Genomic DNA, 24,030 nt, shown 5'->3' with positions numbered 1-24,030 from the left:
GAAAAAACAAGAAAAAACGTTAACTTCGGCTGCACCGCAGCTAATATACCCTTCACAGTTGCATTTCTTTTAGTAACTATGTGTTCAGTTTGTATGGAAGCTATATGCTATAGTAATCCGATCTGAACAATTTTTTCGGAGATTACATTGTTGCCTTAGAAAATAATCTATACCAAATTTGGTGAAGATACATTGACAAATGTGAAAGTTTTCCATACAAGAACTTGATTCCGATCGTTCAGTTTGTATGGTAGCTATATGTTGTAGTGGTCCGATATCGGCCGTTCCGACAAATGAGCAGCTTCTTGAAAAGAAAATGACGTTTGCAAAATTTCAAAAGGATATCTTAAAAACTGACTAGGGACTAGTTCGTATATATACAGACGGATGGACGGACGGACAGACAGACAGACCGACATGGTTAAATCGACTCAGCTCAACATACTGATCATTTATATATATACTTTATAGGGTCTCCGACGCTTCTTTCTGCGTGTTACAAACATCGTGACAAACTTAATATACCCTGTTCAGGGTATAAAAATAAATATGTGAAAAAAAATTTTGAAAGTCGGCAATGAGCCACGTTACCACTTTTCTTTTCTGAAGTGAACATCAGAAAAATCTTCAACTTCTGGTGAGCATGCAACATGAATGGAAGCATTTCCAGTTTCGATCCAATATTTTGAATTTTATTGAAACTGTTTTATTCAATGCATTTTGTTAAAAATTGTTTGTGTCATCCATTGAGGGGGATTCCATATGAAAACAAATTATGGTTGTCACAGAAACAAAGCGCAGCGCAGAGTTATAAACAAGTGAATTTGACGTCCAAGAACGCTTTTAAAATTGATGCAATTTCATTTCACTGTCACTACGGCAAATCATCTTCATTGATATTTTTTTAGCAGAATCATAATCAAGCGTATTACAACTAAAAAAACATTTTTATGATTTTATTTATTATTACTTCAGGTGTGCTTAAATAAAGCCCGGCGAAGCGGGCTGGATATGCTGGTAATCTATATAAAAATAAACTAAAATTGTTAGTGCTTAGTTTCTAAAAGTTATATATGAAAATACATACAAATATAAGAACTTGTGAAAATCCTTACAAAAGTTCGAAGAATTTTCCAAGCTTCCAAAGCTTTCATTACACTTTCACATCCCACCAAACTGCCAAAGACAACGGAAATTGGGTCAATAACAAAGCAATAGAATGAATAGTACAGCTCATGAAGATAAGCATTGACGCGTTTGGCAGCGTTTGATGAGTTCATTTAGCGTTGTTTGCGCTTTTAACGGCGCATTCGCTGGCGAGTTGTTTTCGCCGCTGGCAATGCAAAGTGAAAATAAAGCGTTCTTAGTGAGGTATTATAAGGCACTGGTATGACACTCAAGTAACATTTATTTGACAATTTACAAAATATCACATTCGCTTTTTTTTTATTCACTTCGCACTTCATTCTTTTGACTGTTATTTTTGCTTGTGTTATCGCAAAATTAACGTCACTCAAATGGCAGAATCAATTTTAATACATTCATTGTGTGATTTTCGCTTTATGCTCATGCAAATTATTCAATAAAGCGCTCGCTGTCCCGCGTTCGTGTGCTTTACGCTGGGCAAATTGCAAATTAATGCTCGTTGTTATTGTATTTACCATTGTTTTGTTGTTGTGTATTTTTTGTGAGTCGGTTGCACTGAGTTGATAGTGATTGCCTGCCTTCTAGGCTGTCTGCGTTGATAAAGTCAATAAGCCACAGATTTGTGGCGTTTGCGGTCAATTTAAGCATTGCACACACTTGGTATACACACACACACACACACACACACACTTACAATCACACATTTGTAAATTGAAAGCCATAGTGCAGTACGTCGTACTTTATTCAACCAACTGGAAATTCATTTATTTAAAGTCTCAAAGTGTCATAAAAACAAGAAAAGACGTTAACTTCGGTTACACCGAAGCTTTAATACCCTTCGTATACACAAAACATTCTATACAAGTACTTGAATCCGATCGATCAGTGTGTAGGGCATGTTATCAGGAGTTCCGACAAATGAGCAACTTCTTGAGAAAAAGAGGACGTGTTCAAAATTTAAGTTGAAAATCTCAAAAACTGAGAGAGTACGTACAGACAGACGGACTCGTCTAAATCAACTTGGCTTGTCACGAGAATCATTTGGTCTTATATGTACATATACAAGGTCTGTCGCAAAAGAAACAGAACTTTTTAAATATAACTGTTTCTGGTAGCGCCACCTATTGGTGGGTATATAAAATAAAAGTTTGATCTCTTATTGACATTTCTTAAAAATTTTAAGACAATTGGATAACTACAATCGATGTTATCGATCAAAAAGTGACAGCAGCTTTTGGTCATCGGTCGTAAAATGCATTTTGAACAAAGAGCAAATATTAGATTTTCTTTTAAACTTGGGAAAAAGTTTACTGAAACATTTCAAATGATGAAAAAGGCTTATGGTGATCAGTGCCTATCCCGTAATAATGTGCATGAGTGGTTTAAGCGATTCCAAGAAGGTCGTGAGGACCTATGTGACGATCAGAAGTCGGTCGTCTTCAGAAGTCAAAAATAAAGACAATGCTGATTTGTTTTTACGATTCCGAGGGTATTGTACACCGAGAATTTGTCCCACCTGGCCAAACGATTAATGCGTGAGGCAGAGTCCTGGCGCCTGTTGCACGATAATGCGCCGTGTCATCGGTCGACACTTGTCACTGATTTTTGACAAAAAACTCCACATTAACCATTAATCACCCACCCTACTCACCTGATCTGGCACCCTGTGATTTTTACCTATTTGGAAAACTTCATTTGTCCATGAAAGGACACTGGTTTCAGGACATTTCAGCTATCAAAAGGCGACGACCGATATTCTCAAGAGCATTCCGAAAAATGACCTTAAACACTCATTTGAAATGCTAATTGACCGGGCTAAACGCTGTATTGAAGCACAAGGAAACTACTTTGAATAAAAAAATATAACTTTTGAAAAATATTAATTTTTGTTGTTTTTTTTTAATAGTCCTGTTTCTTTTGCGACAGACCTTGTATATGTTTTATAAGGCTTTCGATGCTTACTTTTGGATGTTACAAAGTTGGTTGAAAACTAAATGTACCCTGTTCAGGGTATAAAAATTGTTAGTTTTGGTTTTATATTATTTGTTCGAGGATTTAACTAATAGTAGTACTACATGGTAAACTAATTTTTTTGGCAAAACTCATTCTTTTATTAAATATAGTTCCCTTCAAGGGTGATACTCTAATTAAAGCGATCTTCCAACTTTTCGATACCATTTTTGTAGTAAGGAAAGGATAAAGCAAAAGACAAACCGCTTTGCTTCAAAATAGGTCTCACTTTCGGTGATCACCTCTTCAATATCGACGAAAAGTTCTTCCCAGCGAGCGTTCTTTTGAGATCTGAGAACAAGAAATAGTAGTTGGGGCAACATCTATGTAGATAATACGGTGGATGCGGAAGCAATTCGAAGCCCAATTCATGAATTTTTGTCCTCTTTTTCACTGACTTCTGGCACGGTGCATTGTCTTGGAGAAATACCGACGTCCTTTTCTTCAAATGCGGCCTTTATAGTCGCTGTTGATGGTCCTTCCTTTTTCAAGATAGTCAATATAAATTATGCCATGTGCATCCCAAAATATAGACGCCATATTCTTACCAGCCAACTATTGCATTGTCCTACGCTTTGGAGCGGGTTCATCGTGTACAGTCCACTCGGATGACTGTCGACTGGACTTCGAAATGAAATCATGGAGCCACGTTTCATCCATTGTCACATATCGACGCAATAACTCGAATTTATAACGCCTTAACATCTTCTAACATTGCTCCGAATCATCAACTTGTCGTGGTTTTTGGTCAAAAGTGAGCTTGCGCGGAACTCACTTTGCATAGACCTCTCTCAAACTAAAATATTCTAGAATGATATCATGTTCATGCCTGCTATCTCGAATAAATCAACTTTAATAACGGCTGCCCAAAATTTTTTTTGTGAATTTTATTGATGTTTCGTCAGTAACAATCTCCTTTGCGCGTCTACTACTTCGTCTTCGGTGCTCATTTTATCATCTCTAAACATCGCCTTGGTTGATATTGATGGTTGATTTTCCTGGGGCAATGTATGGAAACTCGTCATGAAGCCAAGTTTTTGCTTTAAAAAGTAATATTTTGCCAACACGCGACATTCCTTTTTACACATTTTTTTCTAAATAAAAAAAGTTGTTTCAATCAAAATGAATTCGCCAACTAACGCTGCGACACATACACTCACTTCATTCTAGTAGCGCCATCTATGTGTTAGAACGGGGATTTTTCAATTGACCCGTTATGTAATTAGTTCAGAATCTCATTTTATTTTACATTTCCACGGTACTTACTGCCAAATGCTATCCATTTTAGTATTGGTTAATCACCATTTACCATTTCAGTAGGTTTTTTCGCAACCTTCTGATCACAATTGAGTAAGTAACAAAGCTTTGATCAGATTGAGACCAATACTAGACTGTCTGTGTTGATCACTCTGTCAATACAAAGTTTTGATTAGCCAAATATTTCTTCTGTTGTTCGGGAGTATTCTTGGGGTCGTCATTCTCTTGGAGTATGGACGTTCTTCGGATAGGCAATTCAATCTGCTAGTTATATACATAGATACGTATGTATGTATATCTTTAAGACCAAATTAAGAAATTACCATTTTGAAGTCTCTGAGAGAATTTTAAGTAATTTGTCGGTATTTCTATTCTTCAGATGCTGTTTGAAATATTAAAGAATATGTTGTTGATTTCCACAGCTTTTAAATTTTTTGTGTTTACTTTCTGGAGTCTCAGTAGTTGACAGCTTGGAACTGTTTGGTTCACTTGTTTGACAATATTCATAACTAAAAAGTAAGGAACAAAAGTTTCGGGTGTCACCGAAATTTTAAAATCTCGCATGATAAAGTGATAAAAATTTCATTATACGTCATTTACATATTTTTCAATTACCGTATTTGTGTAAAGTTTTATTCCGCTATCATCATTGGTTCCTAATGTACTATATATTATACAGAGAAGTCATCAGATGGAATTCAAAATAGCGTTATATTGGAAGAAGGCGTGGTTGTGAACCATTTCACACATATTTTTACATGTCATCAGGGTGTTAAGAAAATACTTATATACCGAATTTCATTGAAATCGGTTAAGTTAGTTCCCTGAGATATGGTTTTTGGTCCATAAGTGGGCGAGGCCACGCCCATTTTCGCAATTTTAAAAAAAGGCCTGGGTGAGCTTCCTTCTGCAATTTCTGTCGTAAAATTTAGTGTTTCTGACGTTTTTTGTTAGTCGGTTAACGCACTTTTAGTGATTTTCAACATAACCTTTGTATGGGAGGTGGGCGTGGCTATTATCCGATTTCTTCCATTTTTGAACTGTAAATGGAAATGCCTGAAGAAAACGACTCTATAGAGTTTGGTTGACATAGCTAAAAGTGCGTTTCCGATAACGAAAAACGTCAGAAATGAACAAAAAACTTTTAGGGGGCGGATCAAAAAGGAACTGCCCACTTTTTTTTAAAATTGCGTCCGAAAATGGCCCCTCCCTAATGCAATCCCATATCCAGGAACTACTTTAATATCTTTGAATTTATGGCTTAGTTATACACTAGGTTTTCGGTTTCCCCATTTTGTGGGCGAAAATGGATATGGTTAACAACCACGCCCATCTTCGAACTTAACCTTCTTATGAGGCCAAGGATCATCATGATATCTCAGTATATTTTTACATTAAAGTCTTGCACGGACGGAAAACGGACAATGCAAAATCCGGATTTGAAAAAAACCCTGTAAATGAACAAATTGGTATATATAAATATTTGATTTCTTTTAGTTTTAGGATTTTACAAATAACCGTTATAAAATGTTGAACAAAACTATAATACTCTCCTTAGCAACAATTACTTGTATAAAAATAGAACAAATTTATCAAATGAGGAAAGAAAATCACCATAAATAGTGAAAAAACATTCAACTCTCTCGTTTAAAAGGCGTTGCTTTTAAGCTGTTGTTATGAATCAGCTGACCTTAGTTCTTATCACTTGAATGCTTAAGGTGAATGTGAAACAATTTTAGTTTCAAACAAATCATCACAATAATATCTAACTTAATACCAGCTCAAAACGATGAAAATCAATGTTGCTTTTATATCTGTGTCATTCTTTAGCAAATATACACCTTTTAAAGACCCAAAATATTATGATTGAAAATAACCTCATTAGTTGCATTAAACTTTTCCAAGTATTCGGGGTTGCTTAATTCAAAGTAAATATACTGGAAGGATTTGTAACGCTTTTAATGCATTGAATTGTCTTTTGCCTTAAGTTATGCGGATATTGTATAGTTTTCATACATATTTTGGGGGAAATGTTGTACCAGCTGTACTTTTGCTGCACTTAGACCTTCAAGATTTACAAAAACTTACATATGAGCTTACTACCTTTAGACATAAACATACTCTTAGGCAAATACAATACATCAATGTAAATTGTGCTGAACTGAGGTTAGGCAACTGAATCGCTGAGTTAAAGCCCAAGTTGTTTCCTGTTGTCATAACGAAAGAAAATTGCGTACCCTGAAAATGTGTATGTAAGTATTTCTCTGCACATTTTCATCCGCTATATCAGATTTTTGCAACTTACTTACAGCTATTTGTTTGTGTCTTTTATCTTTACTTTACTTTTGTGCAAATGTAAATTTGTTTTGTATGAGCAGAAGTTTGTTCAAAATAAAAATTGCATTTAGAAATATTTCGAGGTTTGGTTTATCGGTGTATGTGTTTGTTCTGCAAAGTTCAAGTAAATTACATTTACTGAGTAATTTAATAAAACAGAAGTTCAAACTTGTTTGCGGGAAATAAAAAAATCTTGTTTTCTATTTTTCTAAAAATCTTAGGAAAATACAATATGTAAATTTGTTAGGTTGCAACTGAATCGCTGAAAAAAGCCCAAGTTGTTTCCTGTTGTCATAACGTAAATATACTTCTTCAAAGAAAAATGCTATATCACAACTTACTTACAGCTATTTGTTTGTGTCTTTTACTTTACTTTACTTTTGTGTGTATGTAAATTTGTTTTGTATGAGCAGAGCGTTTGTTCAAAAGAAAAAATTGCATTTAGAAATATTTCGAGGTTTGGTTTATCGGTGTATGTGTTTGTTCTGCAAAGTTCAAGTAAATTACATTTACTGAGTAATTTAATCAAATAGAAGTTTAAACTTGTTTGCGGGAAATAAAAAAATCTTGTTTTCTGTTTTTCAAATTAAAAATATATTGGTTATGAAAAAATTTGGTTACGGTATGTCATATTTTAAATGACACAAATTCGCAGGTATTATTTAATAATAAATCTTTAAATTTTATTTAATATGAATTCCATATTCATGATTCTTCACCAGTAAATATACTTCTTCAAAAATAAAGTACTATTACTTGGAAAAATTAGGAGTGCCGTGTCGCAGTGGAGAGAAAACAGACTGCCTACCTTGCAATCTTACAATCGATCACAACATATCGATGCCGAGAGTTGAAGAAGAAAACGAAACGCATTTCCAGACAAAAAAAAAGAGAGAGGCCGAAATGTGTCACTACTTGACTTGTCAAGCTGGCTGATAATGCTCGAAAATTCTACGAAAAGATGCGGCGAAGAAGTTCGAATAACAATTACTCGTCTGAAAAACAACAAAACGGCGAGGCCGATAGATTGTCCGAGCTATGCAAATACGAACTGATTAGGTCCAGTGCTAGAACTTTATATGGTAACGGAGATCCAACTCGTTCGCACTTCGATGTGAGGGAGGGTCTACTTGATTACCTCAGACTTAATTTTATTTTCAGTTGACTATTTTTGCTGACAATTTGTACCATATGTTCGGATGAAAGCATGCCCAACTATTGGAATTCAAGTGTGCTCTGCCCAATACCCAAAAAGGGAGACCTCACAATCTGAGCAAACTACCGTGAGAAAACCTCCTCAACATCGCATATAGGATTCTATCGAGCGTATTGTGTGAAAGATTAAGGCTCACCGTCAACAAACTGATTGGACCTTATCAGTGTGGCTTTAGGCCTGGAAAATCAGCAACTGGCCATACGCCAAATCTTGGAAAAGACCCGTGAAAAGAGGATCGACACACACCACCTCTTTGTCGATTTTGAAGCTGCTTTTAACAGCATGAAAATGTGCTGCCTTTATGTCGCTGTGACTGAATTTGGTATCCAGCAAAACTAATACAGCTGTGTGAACTGACATTGAGCAATACCAAAAACTCCGTCAGGATCGCGAAGCACCTTCTCCAAGCCGTTCGATACCAAACAAGGTTTCAGACTGGCGACTCCCTTTCGTGTGACTTTTTTAACCTACTTCTGGAGAAAATAATTCGAACTGCAGATCTGAATAAAGAAGGTACCATCTTCTATAAGAGTGTACAGCTGCTGGCGTAGGCGGATGATATTGATATCATTGGCCTCAACAACGGCACCGTTAGTTTTGCTTTCTCTGGACTGAATAAGGGAGCAAAGCAAATGGGTCTGGCAGTGAACGAGGGCAAGACGAAATATTTCCTGACATCAAACAAATATTCACCGCACTCGCGACTTGGCTCTCACGTCCCTGTTGACAATCATAACATCAAAGTTGTAAATAATGTCTCTGAGAGTATTGGACGCAGTACACGTCGGGGAAACAGAGGAAGAGGAAGACTTCCACTACTTTGGAAAGACTAGGTGGAGAGGGATCTCACTACACTTGGAATCTGCAATGAGCGCCAAGCCGCGAAAAGGAGGAACGACTGCTGAGCTGTTGTAAACTAGGCTATAACCGCGTAAGCGGTGTCTACGCCAATAAAGAAGAAGAAGTTTAGGCAAATAAAAAACAATTTAACAAATACTTCGAGTTTTCTCATTGTACAAAAAGTTGTTTGTCGTTATCGCCAACTTATTTCTGTAGCAAATTTACAAGCAGTGCGTTTTCAATTTCCGCTTTCGTTCGCTTTTCGCGCGAATCGAGTTCATTTCATTTTGCATTTTCGTTTTTTGCTTTTGTGTTCCACTCCATTTTATGTACTTGTTTCCTATTTATCATTTACACACAGCGTAGGTGTTTGCCGAGTTGATAACAGCAAGTTCAGTTTGTTGCTTTTTTCTACAAAACTACAAGAAGTAACGGAAGATTCTCGAAAAACCAATAAAATGTTGTGCACGACCTACAACTACTTAGAATGCAATCTTCAGCAAATAGGTGATAGCGATTGGAAGCTCGTTTCGCTGTCATTATATACATATACATATGCACATACATAAATACATACAAACAGTCACATACTCGTATGTATGTATGCAACATGGGTATAAGAGAACATCCGTTGTCAATGCGAGCAAATACAGCTGGAAAAGCACGTGAGACCGTGATAAAAATACGTGCTACAAACGCCTAAAATTGATAAAAATGCTAACGAGCTAACATATGCACACATACGAGTGTCAGCGCCCTAAGCAACAGATACAGCTCCATGCCAAGTATCAGTTTCAGATATTTTGTAATTAAATACGCTTCGTAGATGTTCAACACTTTTCAATTACTCAACTTGCAGATTCTTTAGAACTCGTGCAATATTTACAATATGTGTATGTACATGTATGCATGTGTGAGTGTTGGAGCGCTTCGACATGAGCTCATCAGAGTAATTTGTGTAGATGTCTAACCTGTTTCCATGCCATTATTATACAATGATTCATCTCCCATGTACAAATTGTCAGCAAAAATAGTCAACTGAAAATAAAATTAAGTCTGAGGTAATCAAGTAGACCCTCGCTCACACATCGAAGTGCGAGCAAGTTGGATCTCCGTTACCATATAAAGTTCTAGCACTGGACCCACTCGCGTTCGCTTCGCAGGCACTGGTCGACGAACAGCTTCTACATGTTTGTAAGATTGTTCGGGTCCTTTTGGAGTAGAATGCAGATCTTTTGAATTACTTGCTCTTACCAAAGCTCATCTAGCCGCAATCGTAGAGGTTCTTACTGGACACTGCCCAATAGACATTCATGCTGTAAGGCACATACTCAAATTGTTAAAGTTGTATGAAAAGAAGTTGAGGTGGAAACATCCAGGCTCTTTCTTCTCCATTGTCCAGCGTTTGCAGGACTAAATTCATAGCATCTCGGCAGTCATACCTTGCGCGAACCAGAAGACATACAGCGATTGTGCGGAAAGTAATAGGACTGATTTTCTTCCGCCGCGACTGTACTTCGCGCGCACCGACTGGATTCGGTAGAGGGAGGAGTTAACTAGGAAGAACGAAGGGTCAGTCTCCGAGCACCTGGAGAGTCAGGTACGCGATTGAACTCTATGTGAAACTCGGTAAAACTGCGACGGAGACCTTTGATATGATCAAGCAGGCTTACCCAGATGTTGCTTTAGTAAGAAGTGGTATCTTTCGGTGGCACCAGGCCGTTTTGGAGGGCCGGGAAGAGTTCGCTGATGAAGACCGTGCTGGAAGAGCTGCGACTTCGACAAACACCAAAAATGTGACTCGTGTGCGCAAAGTTTTAAACTCTGACCGTCGACTAAGTATTCGCTTAATTGCCCAGCTGTTAAATTTATCAAAACCTGTGGTTCATGCCATTGTGACAGAGCACTTGAACATGCGCAAGGTGTACGCGGAGATGATCCCAAAAGTGCTCATTGTCGACCAGAAATTGCGGCGTGTGGAAGTGTGCTAAGAAAATTTGAATATGTGTGAAAGTGACCCCCAATTTTTCAATAACGTAATCACAGGTAGCGAGTCATGGAAACAATAGAGGGGATCCAAGCGGCATACACCTCGGCTCTCAAGGCTATTCAGGAGAATGCCTTCCGTGACGCCTTCAGTGCTTGGAAATCGCGCTGGCAGCGCTGCATCGACGCAGAAGGAGCCTATTTTGAAAGGTTTTAAAGAATTGTAAGGATTGGTTCAATAATTTTTTTTAAATCAACTTAGTCCTATTACTATCCGGACAAAGCCTGTAGATGAAACTGACAATAGCAGCCTCAAAAATGTTTTCGTTAGGTTCAAAGCACTTCGTGGATTTAATGTACTCAATTTGGTTCGATTTTTAGGAGTACACCATTTAGATTTCATAAACACTTTAGAACTTGACAGCACTCAAAATGCCTCGATTTTATCTGTGAAATCTTTCGTGTCAATAAAAGGCTTTTATTGCTCCATGTAGCTGCTTAACAAAATGACAAGGTCTTTGTCAAAAATGTGAGGAGAAATGTACATGTACGAAACGTCAAGCAAAGGGGAAATAAGTTGTAATTGAAACAACCATAAGGGAAAGCTACTTTTGTAGATATTCACTGACAATTAAACACTAATTGAGCGTTTAGTTAATTATTGTAAATAATGAAGAATTTAGATCAATTAGGGGCTAAATTACTAAAATTTTCATGCTTGGTTGTTATACCCTGAATAGGGTGTTGTAATCTGCCAACTCACAATTTTGTCGTAAAGTTTGACATTTTTGTTGTTCAACATACTCGGAAAATTATGGCATACGAGCATTATTTATGTTGTTTATAGTTACTTAAAATATTCATCTCGGGCAAAACATGGAACTAAATTGCGAAAATTTTCATGCGACTATTTTTTACAACTTTGGATGTGTGTTAACTCAGCAACAATACTTCGATGAACTTAATTCAATTTTTGGCGATGAAGCTCCATTAAAGCTTAGTGTTTATCGATGGAATGGTGAGTTCAGTCGAAACGTAGATCGCTCCAAAGTGATTTTCGTCCCATATAATTTGTCAATCGTTCAAAAAAAGTTCATGTCGATTGGTGGAGTGTTGAAAAAATACGATATCGGTGCTTCGAATCATAAATTTACGCGCATGAGCACGAAAGTAAACAGCAGTCAACTGTATCGTTGTTTCAAAATGAGCCAAATCCAATAAAAGGAGTTGAATCTTCCGCAGAACCTTTATCTCGAAAACTCGTAACGCCGAATCATCAGATGTGTCATCGTTTAAATATGGCTCATGCAGCTCGCGACTTCCTGTTCTACACCAAGTATCCTCTGGGTAGCCAAAGAACATCCGTTTGAAGGCGAGCTAAAGTGAGAAGACGAAACATCCCTCTCCAGCGCTATGCGGGTTTGTTACCCGCCACTTAAAAATACACTCCCAATCCCTCAATGAAAAGCACAGAACTGGACCAACGCAGAACAGTGAATTCTGAGTGGTGCACAACAATTTTTTTGCCAGTTGTCTTTTAAGAAATCAGGAAAACCAACCGCCGAAGAGAGATTACTTTTCACCACGACAATGCGAGCTGTCACACATCGACTGAAACGATTGCATTTTTGAGTGCTCAAAACATTAGTTTGATGAGTCATCTACCTTATAGTTCAAGCGTGGCACGGATAATTTCTTTTTATTTCCGTTGGTAAAAAATAAACTAAGAAGTCAACGTTTTTCGACACCTGTGGAGGCATGTTTTGGAAATACAAGTACCTCAATCAGTGTGGCAAAAGTGTTCCGACAATTTTTCAAAATCCATAAAGCGATTTTCAATTAATTGTTTTTGTAGTCTAACTCCGAAATAGGATCTTTTGAACTGTGTTGGGTGAAGTAAGTAGCTTGTTCAGACTAAGAAGCTTAATTTCTACACTTTCACCCCAGTTAATCGCCAGACGCTTATTAATAGAAAAGTATACTCAATCATAATAAATTAATGATGAAACTTATAGGCTTTCTTACAGGTGTCTAGGAACCTATTTTTCCGAGTACCAAACGAAAAAATAATTTTTTTTTTTTTTAAATCACTCTAGTAGGTACACATATGAACCTATAAACAAATTGTTGCAAAACAACCGTTATATTAGCTATTATCATATTCTTAATCTCTCAAATTGTGAGTGTACAAAAAACGCGTCTCTATTTATCACAACATATGTTTTGGAAACAAATTAATGTACTTACATTTTCATTTGCAATTAATTGGCCATTGAGAGCAACACAAAAAAGCATTCATGTTTTGTGAATTGCTTGCATGAATATTTATGTTGATGTGAACATAAATCGGAATCAATTAAAATAATGAATATTCAGTGTTAAATGCTTTCACATTGCAGTAAACAAATATGTACATATGTATGTCATGTAAGTATGCTTCATATAACATATGTAAATATGTATGTACATATACAAAAAAAAATGAAAATATACATGAAATTTTAAAATTCTAACAACATATATTATTTATTCATAAAGTTGCCACGAAGTTTGTAACGCGAGTTGGAAGTGTCGGATATTCCATAAAGTACATAAAGGGTGTTCCAAAATTAAGGCAAGATTTAAATATGTAGTTAAGTGTTGACAACTCTAAGGAAGAACAAATCGACAGCTGACAGTTTAGGCTTAGTAAAAATTGGGCCTTACACAATAGAAGAACGTATCCGTTATTGAACAATATCTCAAAAATATTGAAATAATGAATTGACGGCGTCATTTCGACAGTTTCATACCAGATATGTTAGGAATAGTGTTTTAACTTCGCCAGTGTGAAGATTAATTGAATGGTGACATATTTATATCTTCGTTAATTAACACCCTGTATTTTTTTGCGTCGCCGCTTTTCTTAAGGGGGGGGGGTAAGGTTTGACAACTTTTTTTCCATTTTTTTAAATTTTTTTTCTGAACCATCAACATCTCAAGAATATTGTGTTAAAGTTTTAGGTCAATCGGAGAAAAACTAATGAAGTTACAACAGGTTGAATAACGGTACCTCTAACTCAGGTTTGCGCGCCTTTCAGCTACCTGCGCTGAGTGTACAAAACTTTGAATCGATTCTCCCAAATATGTCATTTTTAAAGTCGGTGACCAGCCTACAGAAAAAACTACCTCATCGATCGTTTTGAAATTTTGTACAAATATTCTACATATACATAGCTCTCGAATGACGTCGAGTTTTTCCAAAAATTATAATTTCTAAGAATTTTACAATAACAAATAGGTCGATTTTTTCGTCTAACTCGACGTCAATTGAAAGATAAACTAATAAACTAAATAAAGCATTTTGATTTTTTGACATGATCCAGTGATGCTGTAGGCTGGTCACCGCACAACAACTTTTTTTCGAGGTGCCTGCAGGGATCGACGATAAATCCGTTATTCCTCGCTATTTTTTGATAAAACTTTTTTAAGTATCCCTCAAATGTTGTACTTTCATATAATAATAAGTAAAATAAACCTACAGTAATAATTTTTTCTAACAAAATCCACGAAAAAAGGTCTTTTTTCGACGAAACAAACCTTACCCCCGCCCCCCCTTAAGGGATTACATAGTCGGTTTACGGCTATCAAAAAATCGATTTTTTTTTATTGTCTTATTAAGTTCTACAACACCTCTAGAATATTGATACGAGTAATAGTTTTGGAGATCCAGCCTTGAGAATTGGTACGCTAAGTTAAGTGCACCGTCTTTAAACGCGTTTTTCTCGAAACTGTGTTTTGAAGTCGGTTGACAAGAGTTTTCGGGAACTACTCAACAGATTTTCATGAAATTTTCGCAGGTCTTTGAGATACAATTCTTAAAGCCTTGGACTGAAGAATTTTTTTCGATTACAATTTTTTGAAAAAAAAATGTCGAATGGCGAAATTTTCATGTTTTTGTAAATATGTTTGCCAAAAATTAAATTTTCAGTTTTTTTTTCCTTCTCCAAGTAATAAGTTAATTAAGGTTTTTATTAGAACACGTATTTTTTCACTTGAAATGATCTTTTCGAGGAGTCATAGGAAATGGCGTCGCAATGGCCAAGTTTAAAATGTTTTTCTTTACAAAAAATCCAGAATATAAAAAATTCTAATAAAATATTTCTTAATTTAAATGAGAAAAAAAATTTCGAAAAAAATACTGTTTTTTGCTCGAGGAAACGCATATAACCCTTTAAGATAGAAACTGGGAGGAAATAAAATATGGAAAAAAATTAAAAGTTGAATATAAAGTGAAATTAGCTATGGTTTCTCAGGTGTTTTCCAGCGATCATTCTTACGCCGGGTTTTCTGGCTCACAATGGCAAGTAAATTACGAAACTACGATGTGATACCTATAATCAAACATAAAATCTAAAACAAATTTATATAAAATTACTAAGAGCATATATACTATCTGTTAAAAAAATAACATATTTTCATTATATAAATTATTCTTTGACATGTTATTAATTTATAATTAATTTCTTTAATTGCAGATTATCATTGAACGTTAAAAAAAACTTACAGAAATTGGCTTCGTAAATTTAAATCTCATAAAAACATTAAAAGGTATGTCAAAAAAGTTATTCGCGTTTTTACAATATTTAAAAAAATTACTACAACCACCCTAATGCTACTCTACATATTAACATTAATGCATGTGGACTTGCTTGTCTGAATTAAAAATATTTTTGTATAAAAAGTGTTATACAAAATATATTAAAAAACTACAGTAGCCATTTAAACTACTAAAGCTATTTACCGTTAAATATTTCCTTTACGTATACTTATATGTACCATACATATCTATACATTTTCATTTATTTAATCGGCTTAAAGTGAAATTTCAGTGGTATGCTTCTGCCTTAATTACTTTTTCCTTTCGGCATTAAAAAGTGTGAATGGAATTTTCACTTTAACGCCGAATTAATAATCGTTGTATTATTAATTAATTTTGAATGCACTAATAATATCATTTTACTTGGTAAATTTACTGCATGTGTGCATACAAAACTTATTTCACAAAATAAATTCTGAAAAAAACAAAGAAAAGGAGCAGCTAAGTTCGGTTGTAACCAAACATTTTATAATCTCACTAGAATCAAAGCCGGGAAAATACATTCAGATGGAATTCAATATTGATTATTCATGCATATTCGAAAGGGTGAAAGGAATACAATCAATTTAGCTAGCTTTTAAATTAGATTATATTTGTGGACTCACTTACTATATTTTGCTTCAGATATCCGAGATATTAATAGTGAAATTGAACTAGTTAACTCAATCGAAAAAGTCAGCCAAAGAGGCTAAATTTAATATATTAGGCATATTAGAAATACATCAACCAGAAAATCGGAAATCTATCTAACACTTAAATAGTATTCCCTGTAGACAGTTTGGCTGCTCGGATGGAATTCGGAGTGCACCACACCTCGATGATCGCAGAAAACTATCAACATAACTTTGACTTTTGGCCTACTTTGACGTGATTTTTCGGCTTCGCTTATCTTCGCCACTATATGCGGTCGATTGATCGTCTGTTTTCGAGTCGTGAGCATAGATGTAAGACTCATCGCCAATAATAACACGTTTCATGACATCCTGGTAATCGGAAAGAATAATTTCACAAATGTTAACGCGACGCTGTTTTTCGTAAAAATTTAGTAATTTTGCAACCAATTGTGTTTCACTTTTCTTAGGCCCAAATGATCTCTAAAAAGGGGTTTCACTCATCCTTCCGTTATTCCAACGATGCCAGTAAGATCTCTGACCGTTAATGGTCGATTCTCAAGCTTTCCTTAAAGCCAATTCCTTTATTTTATTGACGTGTTGCTCATCAGCTGATGTTGATGACCATCTTGGACGTAGTTCGTCGTCAATGCGTTCTAGACCCTCTTTGAACAATTTTTACCAAAGAAAGGCAACTGCTCGCGACAAACAATTATCAGCGAAGGCCTTTTCCAACATTATGAACGTTGCGGCACTAGAAATTTGATTCCGCACACAAAATTTAATGGAACTTCTTTGTTGAATAACTTTCTCAACGTAAAAAATCGCCGAATTCACTTTATGTACTTCAGAAAGGCAAGCGCATACTAAACACTAATGATTATTTTGATGCGACATTTGGCAAGGTCTTTCCAATTTTTCGCTCACATCATTGACCAACATAAACGGCTTAAAATCAGAAAGTCGGTAATCATTATATCGGGTGTATTTGCGCTGGGAGAAGTATTTACTCGATTTTATCTATTTTTGGCATTACATACATATCATAACTAGAAAAATAGTTTCTTCAAGTTTCATTAAGATATCTCAAATATTGACCAATATATAAGGTATAAAGCAAGCGTATGTTTGAGAATAGTTGTACTTGCATAAGTTATATGTGGGTTAGGGAAGGTATGGAACTGGATTTATATACGTATATTTATATGTAAAGTGAAAGTATCATACGAAATTTTAAAATTTGTTATACAAGGTGCTTTCCAAAGTAAACTGGACTTTAAAAAAAAAAACAGACGAAATGGTTTTATCGGCAAATCAGTTTATTTTATTTAAAATAGTCTCCTTCTGCTTCAGTACAGCTTTTTGCACGGTCCAAAAGTATGTCGAACGAGTGTTTTAGCTCGTTGGCCGGTATGGGCGCCAGTATGCCTTTTGAATGGCTTTCGGCTCGTCCGGTGCCTTCCATTCAGTACTCTGGCGTTTCGTTTCGGGATCATATTGGAAACACCACGTTTCGTCACCAGTCACAATATTGTAAAGGAAGTTTTTGTTCTTTTTGACCTCTTTAATGATGTCCTTCGAATGTTGGATTCTGAGCAATTTTTGGTCGTCAGTCAATTTGTGTGGAACAAACCGTGCACACACCTTTCGTAAGCCCAAATGTTCGGTCAAAATACGATAAATCGATGTTTTGGAGATGTTCAATTTCATTTCCATGAATTTCAATGGTGATTTCGACTGATTTTTGATGAATTCCCGCACAGTTTCTATGGAGTTTCCGGTGATCACGGATTTGGATTGACCCACATGTTGATCGTTATTTATGTCCTCATGACCACTTTGAAAACGATGAAACCACTCGTGTACTCTTCTACGAGATAAGCAATCATCGCCATAAACTTGTTTCATCAATTAAAACGTTTCGGTAAAAGTTTTACCAATTTTAAAACAAAATTTAATTTTGGCTCTTTGTTCGAAGCTTATTTTCGCACCGATAACACAAACATACTGACACTTAAAACACAATAACTTCACTTTCTATCGATGAAATGTCATGTTCTGTTTACTTTGGAACGCGCCTTGTACATATATAGCTCAATTTCGCCTATTTTCCCCAACATAACATAAGAAAGTCTAAATACATAATATCATATACAAAATTTTGTTGAAATCGGCAAAGTAGTTTCTGAGATTTGTGCTTTCTCACAAAAATTATTAGTGACACGCCAATCCAATTTTGACACCACATAATCTTTTTATGGCTTTATATGTGGAGTGGTCATGATTATGATTTGTTTAACCGATTTTCACAGTAAATAAAACAAGAAGTTTTATGTTATGATGTTATGTTATGATGCAGTTTTAAAAATAACGTGTTGATATGTTTTTGCAATAAAAAATGGTTTTGTAAAAATTGGTCGGCGAACAACAGCAATGTTTATCTTCTATCGATTTTCATTTAAATTTAAATAAAAACAAGTGAGGAAGGACTAAGTTCGGGTGTCATGAACATTTTATACTCTCGCATGATAAAGTGATAATCGAGATTTTATTATACGTCATTTACATATTTTTCAAATACCGTATTTTTGTAAAGTTTTATTCCGCTATCATCATTGGTTCCTAATGTACTATATATTATACAGGGAAGGCATCAGATGGAATTCAAAATAGCGTTATATTGGAGGAAGGCGTGGTTGTGAACCGATTTCACCCATATTTCGTACATGTCATCAAGGTGTTAAGAAAATATTATATACCGAATTTCATTGAAATCGGTGAAGTAGTTCCTGAGATATGGTTTTTGGTCCATAAGTGAGCGACGCCACGCCCATTTTCAATTTTTAAAAAAGCCTGGGTGCAGCTTCCTTCTGCCATTTCTTTCGTAAAATTTAGTATTTCTGACGTTTTTTGTTAGTCGATTAACGCACTTTTAGTGATTTTCAACATAACCTTTGTAAGGGAGGTGGGCGTGATTATTATCCGATTTCTTCCATTTTTGAACTGTATATGGAAATGCCTGAAGGAGACGACTCTATAGAGTTTGGTTGACATAGCTATAGCAGTTTCCGAGATATGTACAAAAAACTTAGTAGGGGGCGGGGCCACGCCCACTTTTCCAAAAAAATTACGTTCAAATATGCTCCTCCCTAATGCGATCCTTTGTGCCAAATTTCACTTTAATATCTTTATTTATGGCTTAGTTATGACACTTTATAGGTTTTCGGTTTTCGCCAATTTGTGGGCGTGGCAATAGGCCGATTTTGCCCATCTTCGAACTTAACCTTCATATGGAGCCAAGAAATACGTGTACCAAGTTTCATCATGATATCTCAATTTTTACTCAAGTTACAGCTTGCACGGATGGACGGACAGACGGACGGACAGACAGACAGACATCCGGATTTCAACTCTACTCGTCACCCTGATCACTTTGGTATATATAACCCTATATCTGACTCTTTTAGTTTCAGGACTTACAAACAACCGTTATGTGAACAAAACTATAATACTCTCCTTAGCAACTTTGTTGCGAGAGTATAATGACAATCAGCTGTTTAGGAGAGTTTCAAACTCGCATAGCTGCCATCTGTCACCTACAAATTTGGATCTGATTAAGTGCGCAGTTAATCCGGATTAACGCTGCCGTCTGTCAGGGCTATAAATCTCTAAAAGGGCGGTGCTACGCTTACTTTTCAGCTCACAGCTGTTTCTTTTCCCCACGGTACATTGACAATAGCTTTTGGTACCGAGCCACATTGTTCAGGAAAATATTTGTTCTCATAACTTCATTATAAGGAATGAAGATTTTTGTATCAGAGTTGCCGCATGCACTCTACGACAGCATTTAACTTCAAAGAAGAAAGTAAAAATATTTGGGATCCTTTTAAATTTATATGTATAGATAGACAATGCAGTACAAAATGTCAAATGCATTGTATTTTGATAAAAGGAAAACAACAGCAATAATTGGACAGACTTATGAGTGTCCTCTGAATTATTGATCTTTTGCGTCTCACCCTAATGTAGTACTTTATTCCATCCCTGTTCATATTAACTATCGTACCGGCATGTATGCTTCTAATTCTCAGCAGATCCGCTCCTCATGACCACAGCCCCCGCTCGATGCCTTGTGAAGCCTCGGTATTAAAACGTGCTTTGCACAATTAAGTCACAAGAGTGAGCAAGTGGCAGCGTGAAATTTATTAACTAATAACGGTACTTGTAGCAACGTATGCACATATGAACACACGCACACACAGACACACATGTGAAAGTAGAATAGAAGCGAATAAGAACAGTTTCATTGAGTGGGTAGCTTGATTAGCCGTGTCGTGGCACCGGCGACGCTGCCACTGTGTCATCTTGTCACACGAGTGCCATTTGTGGCAGTGACAAATGTGCGAGCGCCAAACGGGCACAAGGTCATTTTAATAATTCGCTCATTGATGCTACTGCGCAGCGATGCGCTGCTGCTTCGTGCTTAATAATTTTGTTTTGCCACTTAGATAAATATTTATGCCGCCTAAACTATTAGCGAATCGCGAAATTTGCGTGGCCAGCTAAAAATAACAAAACAATAAACCGCTGTAATGTTTAAATAATTTTTTTTTTAATTTTTCATGATTTCTGAGGAATGACGTAGTGAGCTCACTCACTTGCATTGCGGCTGAATCACTTTCTCTTTATGCGTTGACAAAATGCGCCATAGCACTTTTTGGGTCTGTATCTATGCATTTCTCAGTGGCGCATAGGCTGGGTTTTGGGGGTCAATAGAGCCTGCGAATATCATAAAATCAGAGTACAGAAAATAATTTTAATGCAAATTCAGAAGAACTTACGAAATAATATAAATATTAAAAATAAGTAGGACGAAAAGTAGAACGAGAAATAATTCTGCACTTTTTTGTATGTGTGAAGGGTATTATTGCTTAGAAGCTTATGTCCAATTTCCTGGTTTTTTTTTATTTCAATTTTTTTTAAACAATTAACTGTTGAGTTTAACCCGAAAATCTGGGAAAAATTTTCTGAAGATTATCTCTTTGAAATGTTGACCGCGGCTACGTCTCAGATGGTCCATTCGTGGAGTCCAATTTTCGATGACTCCTTCGAGCATTTCGATTGGTAACTGGCGAATTACACGAGTGATGTTTTGCTCCAAGTCCTGTATTGAAGAGCGTTTGTCCGCATAGACTTTAGACTGTACATATCTCCACTGGAAAAGTGGAGTGTTCTCTCAATAAATCATCGATTGATGCGACATGTGGAAAGTGGGAAGTAGAACCGTCTTGTAGCAACTAAATGTTTCCGAGATCACGAGCTTCAATTTCGGCCTCAAATAGTCGGTTATCGGTCGAACGGCTTTAGTTCTTGTACAAGCTGTATTTTGTACGCTTTCAATTTAAGATCTCGACGTAAAATGCGCCAAGTCGTTCCATACGTTAGTCCGAGTTGCTGCGAACGACACCGAATCGACTCTCCACGGTTTTCGCGAACACTCTCAGTTACAGCTGAAATAATTTCTTTATTGCGTGCTGAACGTGGTCTATTCGGACCAAAATCATACAATAATATTGGCTGGGTCTCAAGTTGGGTAATGGTCTTGCGAATAGTACGCTTAGTAGGCCGGTTATTTTGACCATAAGTGACACACATTCTTTACAGAACGTGGATTTTCGTAATAAATACAAATAACATGACAGCTTGACACGACTCTCGCGTGATCTGACAAAAAAAGCGATAGAAAAAAGTACCTCTACATGGATCACCCGTTAAAATAAAATAATTTACCATCAAAAAATGAACTAAAATTGACAAATGTTACATATTTCTGACTACACCTAACCCCTTAAATGCGACTTATACGCAATGGCATTTCAGATATGAATACGAAAGTCTAATTATAATTTATTTAAATAGAATAACAACAATTTGCGGCAAGTGGCACTTGTGCGTAAATGCTACGCCTACGCCAATACTTGAGAATGCCTGCATACTTAGCCGTAGCATTGCGGCAAATGGCAAACACACGCATGCACATCTGCAATGCGCACACATAAACTCACTTACAGATGTAGATGATGATGATAAATCCAACGGTGTATAGCTGGCAACATGCAATCACTCACTCGACTGTGCTACCATACTCTGACTTGCCCGTTTGTTGCATGCTCTTCGCCTGCCACGCAGTCTGGTGGAGTGCCACCATCGCAGGCAATGAAAACTACACGCAACAATTAGTGCAACACGTTCGCTCACCTTGTAGACATTGTCCGCACACACATTCCAGCCGGTGGAGGGTTTTTGTTATTATTGCTCTGTTTGTAAACAAGCGACCGCACACAAAGCCACAAAGCTTAAGCCTTCAGCTGTGACGGTCGTAGATGTCCTGTTGCACGCCCGCATCCTTGAATGCTTGGAAAAGCTGTTGCAGTCACGAGTACACACGAGTGAGCTCATTCAGGCAAGCACTCACGAACATACCATCTAGTGGCTATTTATGACAGGAGCTTAATTTTTTTCAACTTTTCGTATGAGGGGGAGAATTTTATATAGCATTTTTTATTTCGAAATCTGGTTAACAAGTCGTTAACGCTTGGTGTGTGCCTAACTAAAGTATAGTATCATGGCGCAGAATATTCTTCAAGAATAAGTTCACAGACTTAATCAGATTTAAAATCTTTCGGGCAAAATTATTACATTTCTAAATCAAGGAAGAATGCAGAAAGCGATAGTTTTCAAAACGTTTTGTCGAACAACTTACTTATTCTCATCAACGCTAATTTAACTTCTCTGTTTTTAAAATAATATATATAAACACAACGTCATAGCAGACCTTGTATGAAATTTAAACAAGTTTTCGACAGGTTATAACTTTAAAAATATTAACATTTTAAATCGGTATCTCAAATTTGTTGTTGAGTTACAGCCTTCTGAAGTGTACCCATTCAATTCAATCAGTGTCATCAGTTTATCTTTAAATAAGTTTTTCTCAAAACTACATTTTTCGAAGACAAATGATACGATTAATATCGATTACTTTCCATTGGGCTCCTGGTTTCAACACTTACGCTCACTTCTAATGAAAATTGCTTCTATATATTGAAAACCTGGCCATTTGGTTGACATTGTTCCATCTTAGCTGACGTAAAACCTCTCATCACCAGCTCACACATAAATACACATTCAGCTAGTCGTGATGGACTAGTGACCTTTACTCGATCTCGCTCACTGTTTATCCTTCTGTCGACCACAAGGACGTGACTACTCCTTTATGCTTACTTGGACAGCGTTCGGCCACTTAACTTTTCTCGGTGTCTGCTATGTTTTCATTTGTTCTGTTTTTTTTAAAGTCCTGTTTACTTTGGAACGCACCTTGCATATGATGACCGATATTTAGTATCCGAAAAATTCGTAAAAAAAAAATCATTAACTTCGTTTGCCCCGAAGCTATAATATCCGTCACAAATACAAAATAAGAAAATAAAGAACTTCATTCCGATCGTTCAGTTTGTATGGCAGCTATAGGATGTAGTGATCCGATATGAACTATTTCTTCGGAGATTACACTATTGCCTTAGGCAATAATACTTGACATCTCTTCAAATTAAAAAGTTTTCTATACAAGCACTTTACTTCGATCGTTCAGTTTGGATGACAGCTATATGTTATAATAGTCCGATATCGGCGGGTCCGACAAATAATCAGCTTCTTGGGGAGAAAAGGTCGTGTGCAAAATTTCAATACTAAGGGACTAGTTGGACCAGACAGAGCAGATGGACATGGCTACAACACTTTCTTTATTTTTGTATAGTAGGAGGAAGCATCGAAAGCCGGACTGCGGAACTTCAATTCGCTAAACCTAACCTACTCCCATCTCATGTCTCTCCCACGGGACCACTGGACAAAGTATTACTTCATGGGAGAGAAGAAATAATTTAAGTATCCTCTAATGTACAGGCGACTGACGCCTAATCTGTTGTAAATGT

At 36.4% G+C, this 24,030-nt stretch overlaps 1 protein-coding gene across 1 annotated transcript in view; it reads left to right on the top strand.

Moving 5' to 3' along the window:
• Window positions 1–22,148, top strand: part of LOC126752955 (odorant receptor 74a) — a 109,011-nt gene extending 86,863 nt beyond the window's left edge. Inside the window, exon 7 of the mRNA XM_050464006.1 lies at window positions 21,962–22,148. Within this exon, the coding sequence (XP_050319963.1) occupies window positions 21,962–22,148 (187 nt within the window). The remainder of the gene's footprint in view (window positions 1–21,961) is intronic.
• Window positions 22,149–24,030: the final 1,882 nt, after the last annotated feature.

The sequence above is a fragment of the Bactrocera neohumeralis genome, chromosome 3 (assembly GCF_024586455.1).
Source record: "Bactrocera neohumeralis isolate Rockhampton chromosome 3, APGP_CSIRO_Bneo_wtdbg2-racon-allhic-juicebox.fasta_v2, whole genome shotgun sequence".
NCBI lineage: Eukaryota > Metazoa > Arthropoda > Insecta > Diptera > Tephritidae > Bactrocera > Bactrocera neohumeralis.
Note: the sequence above shows the minus strand (reverse complement) of the source record. Positions and strands in the feature narration are given on the sequence as shown.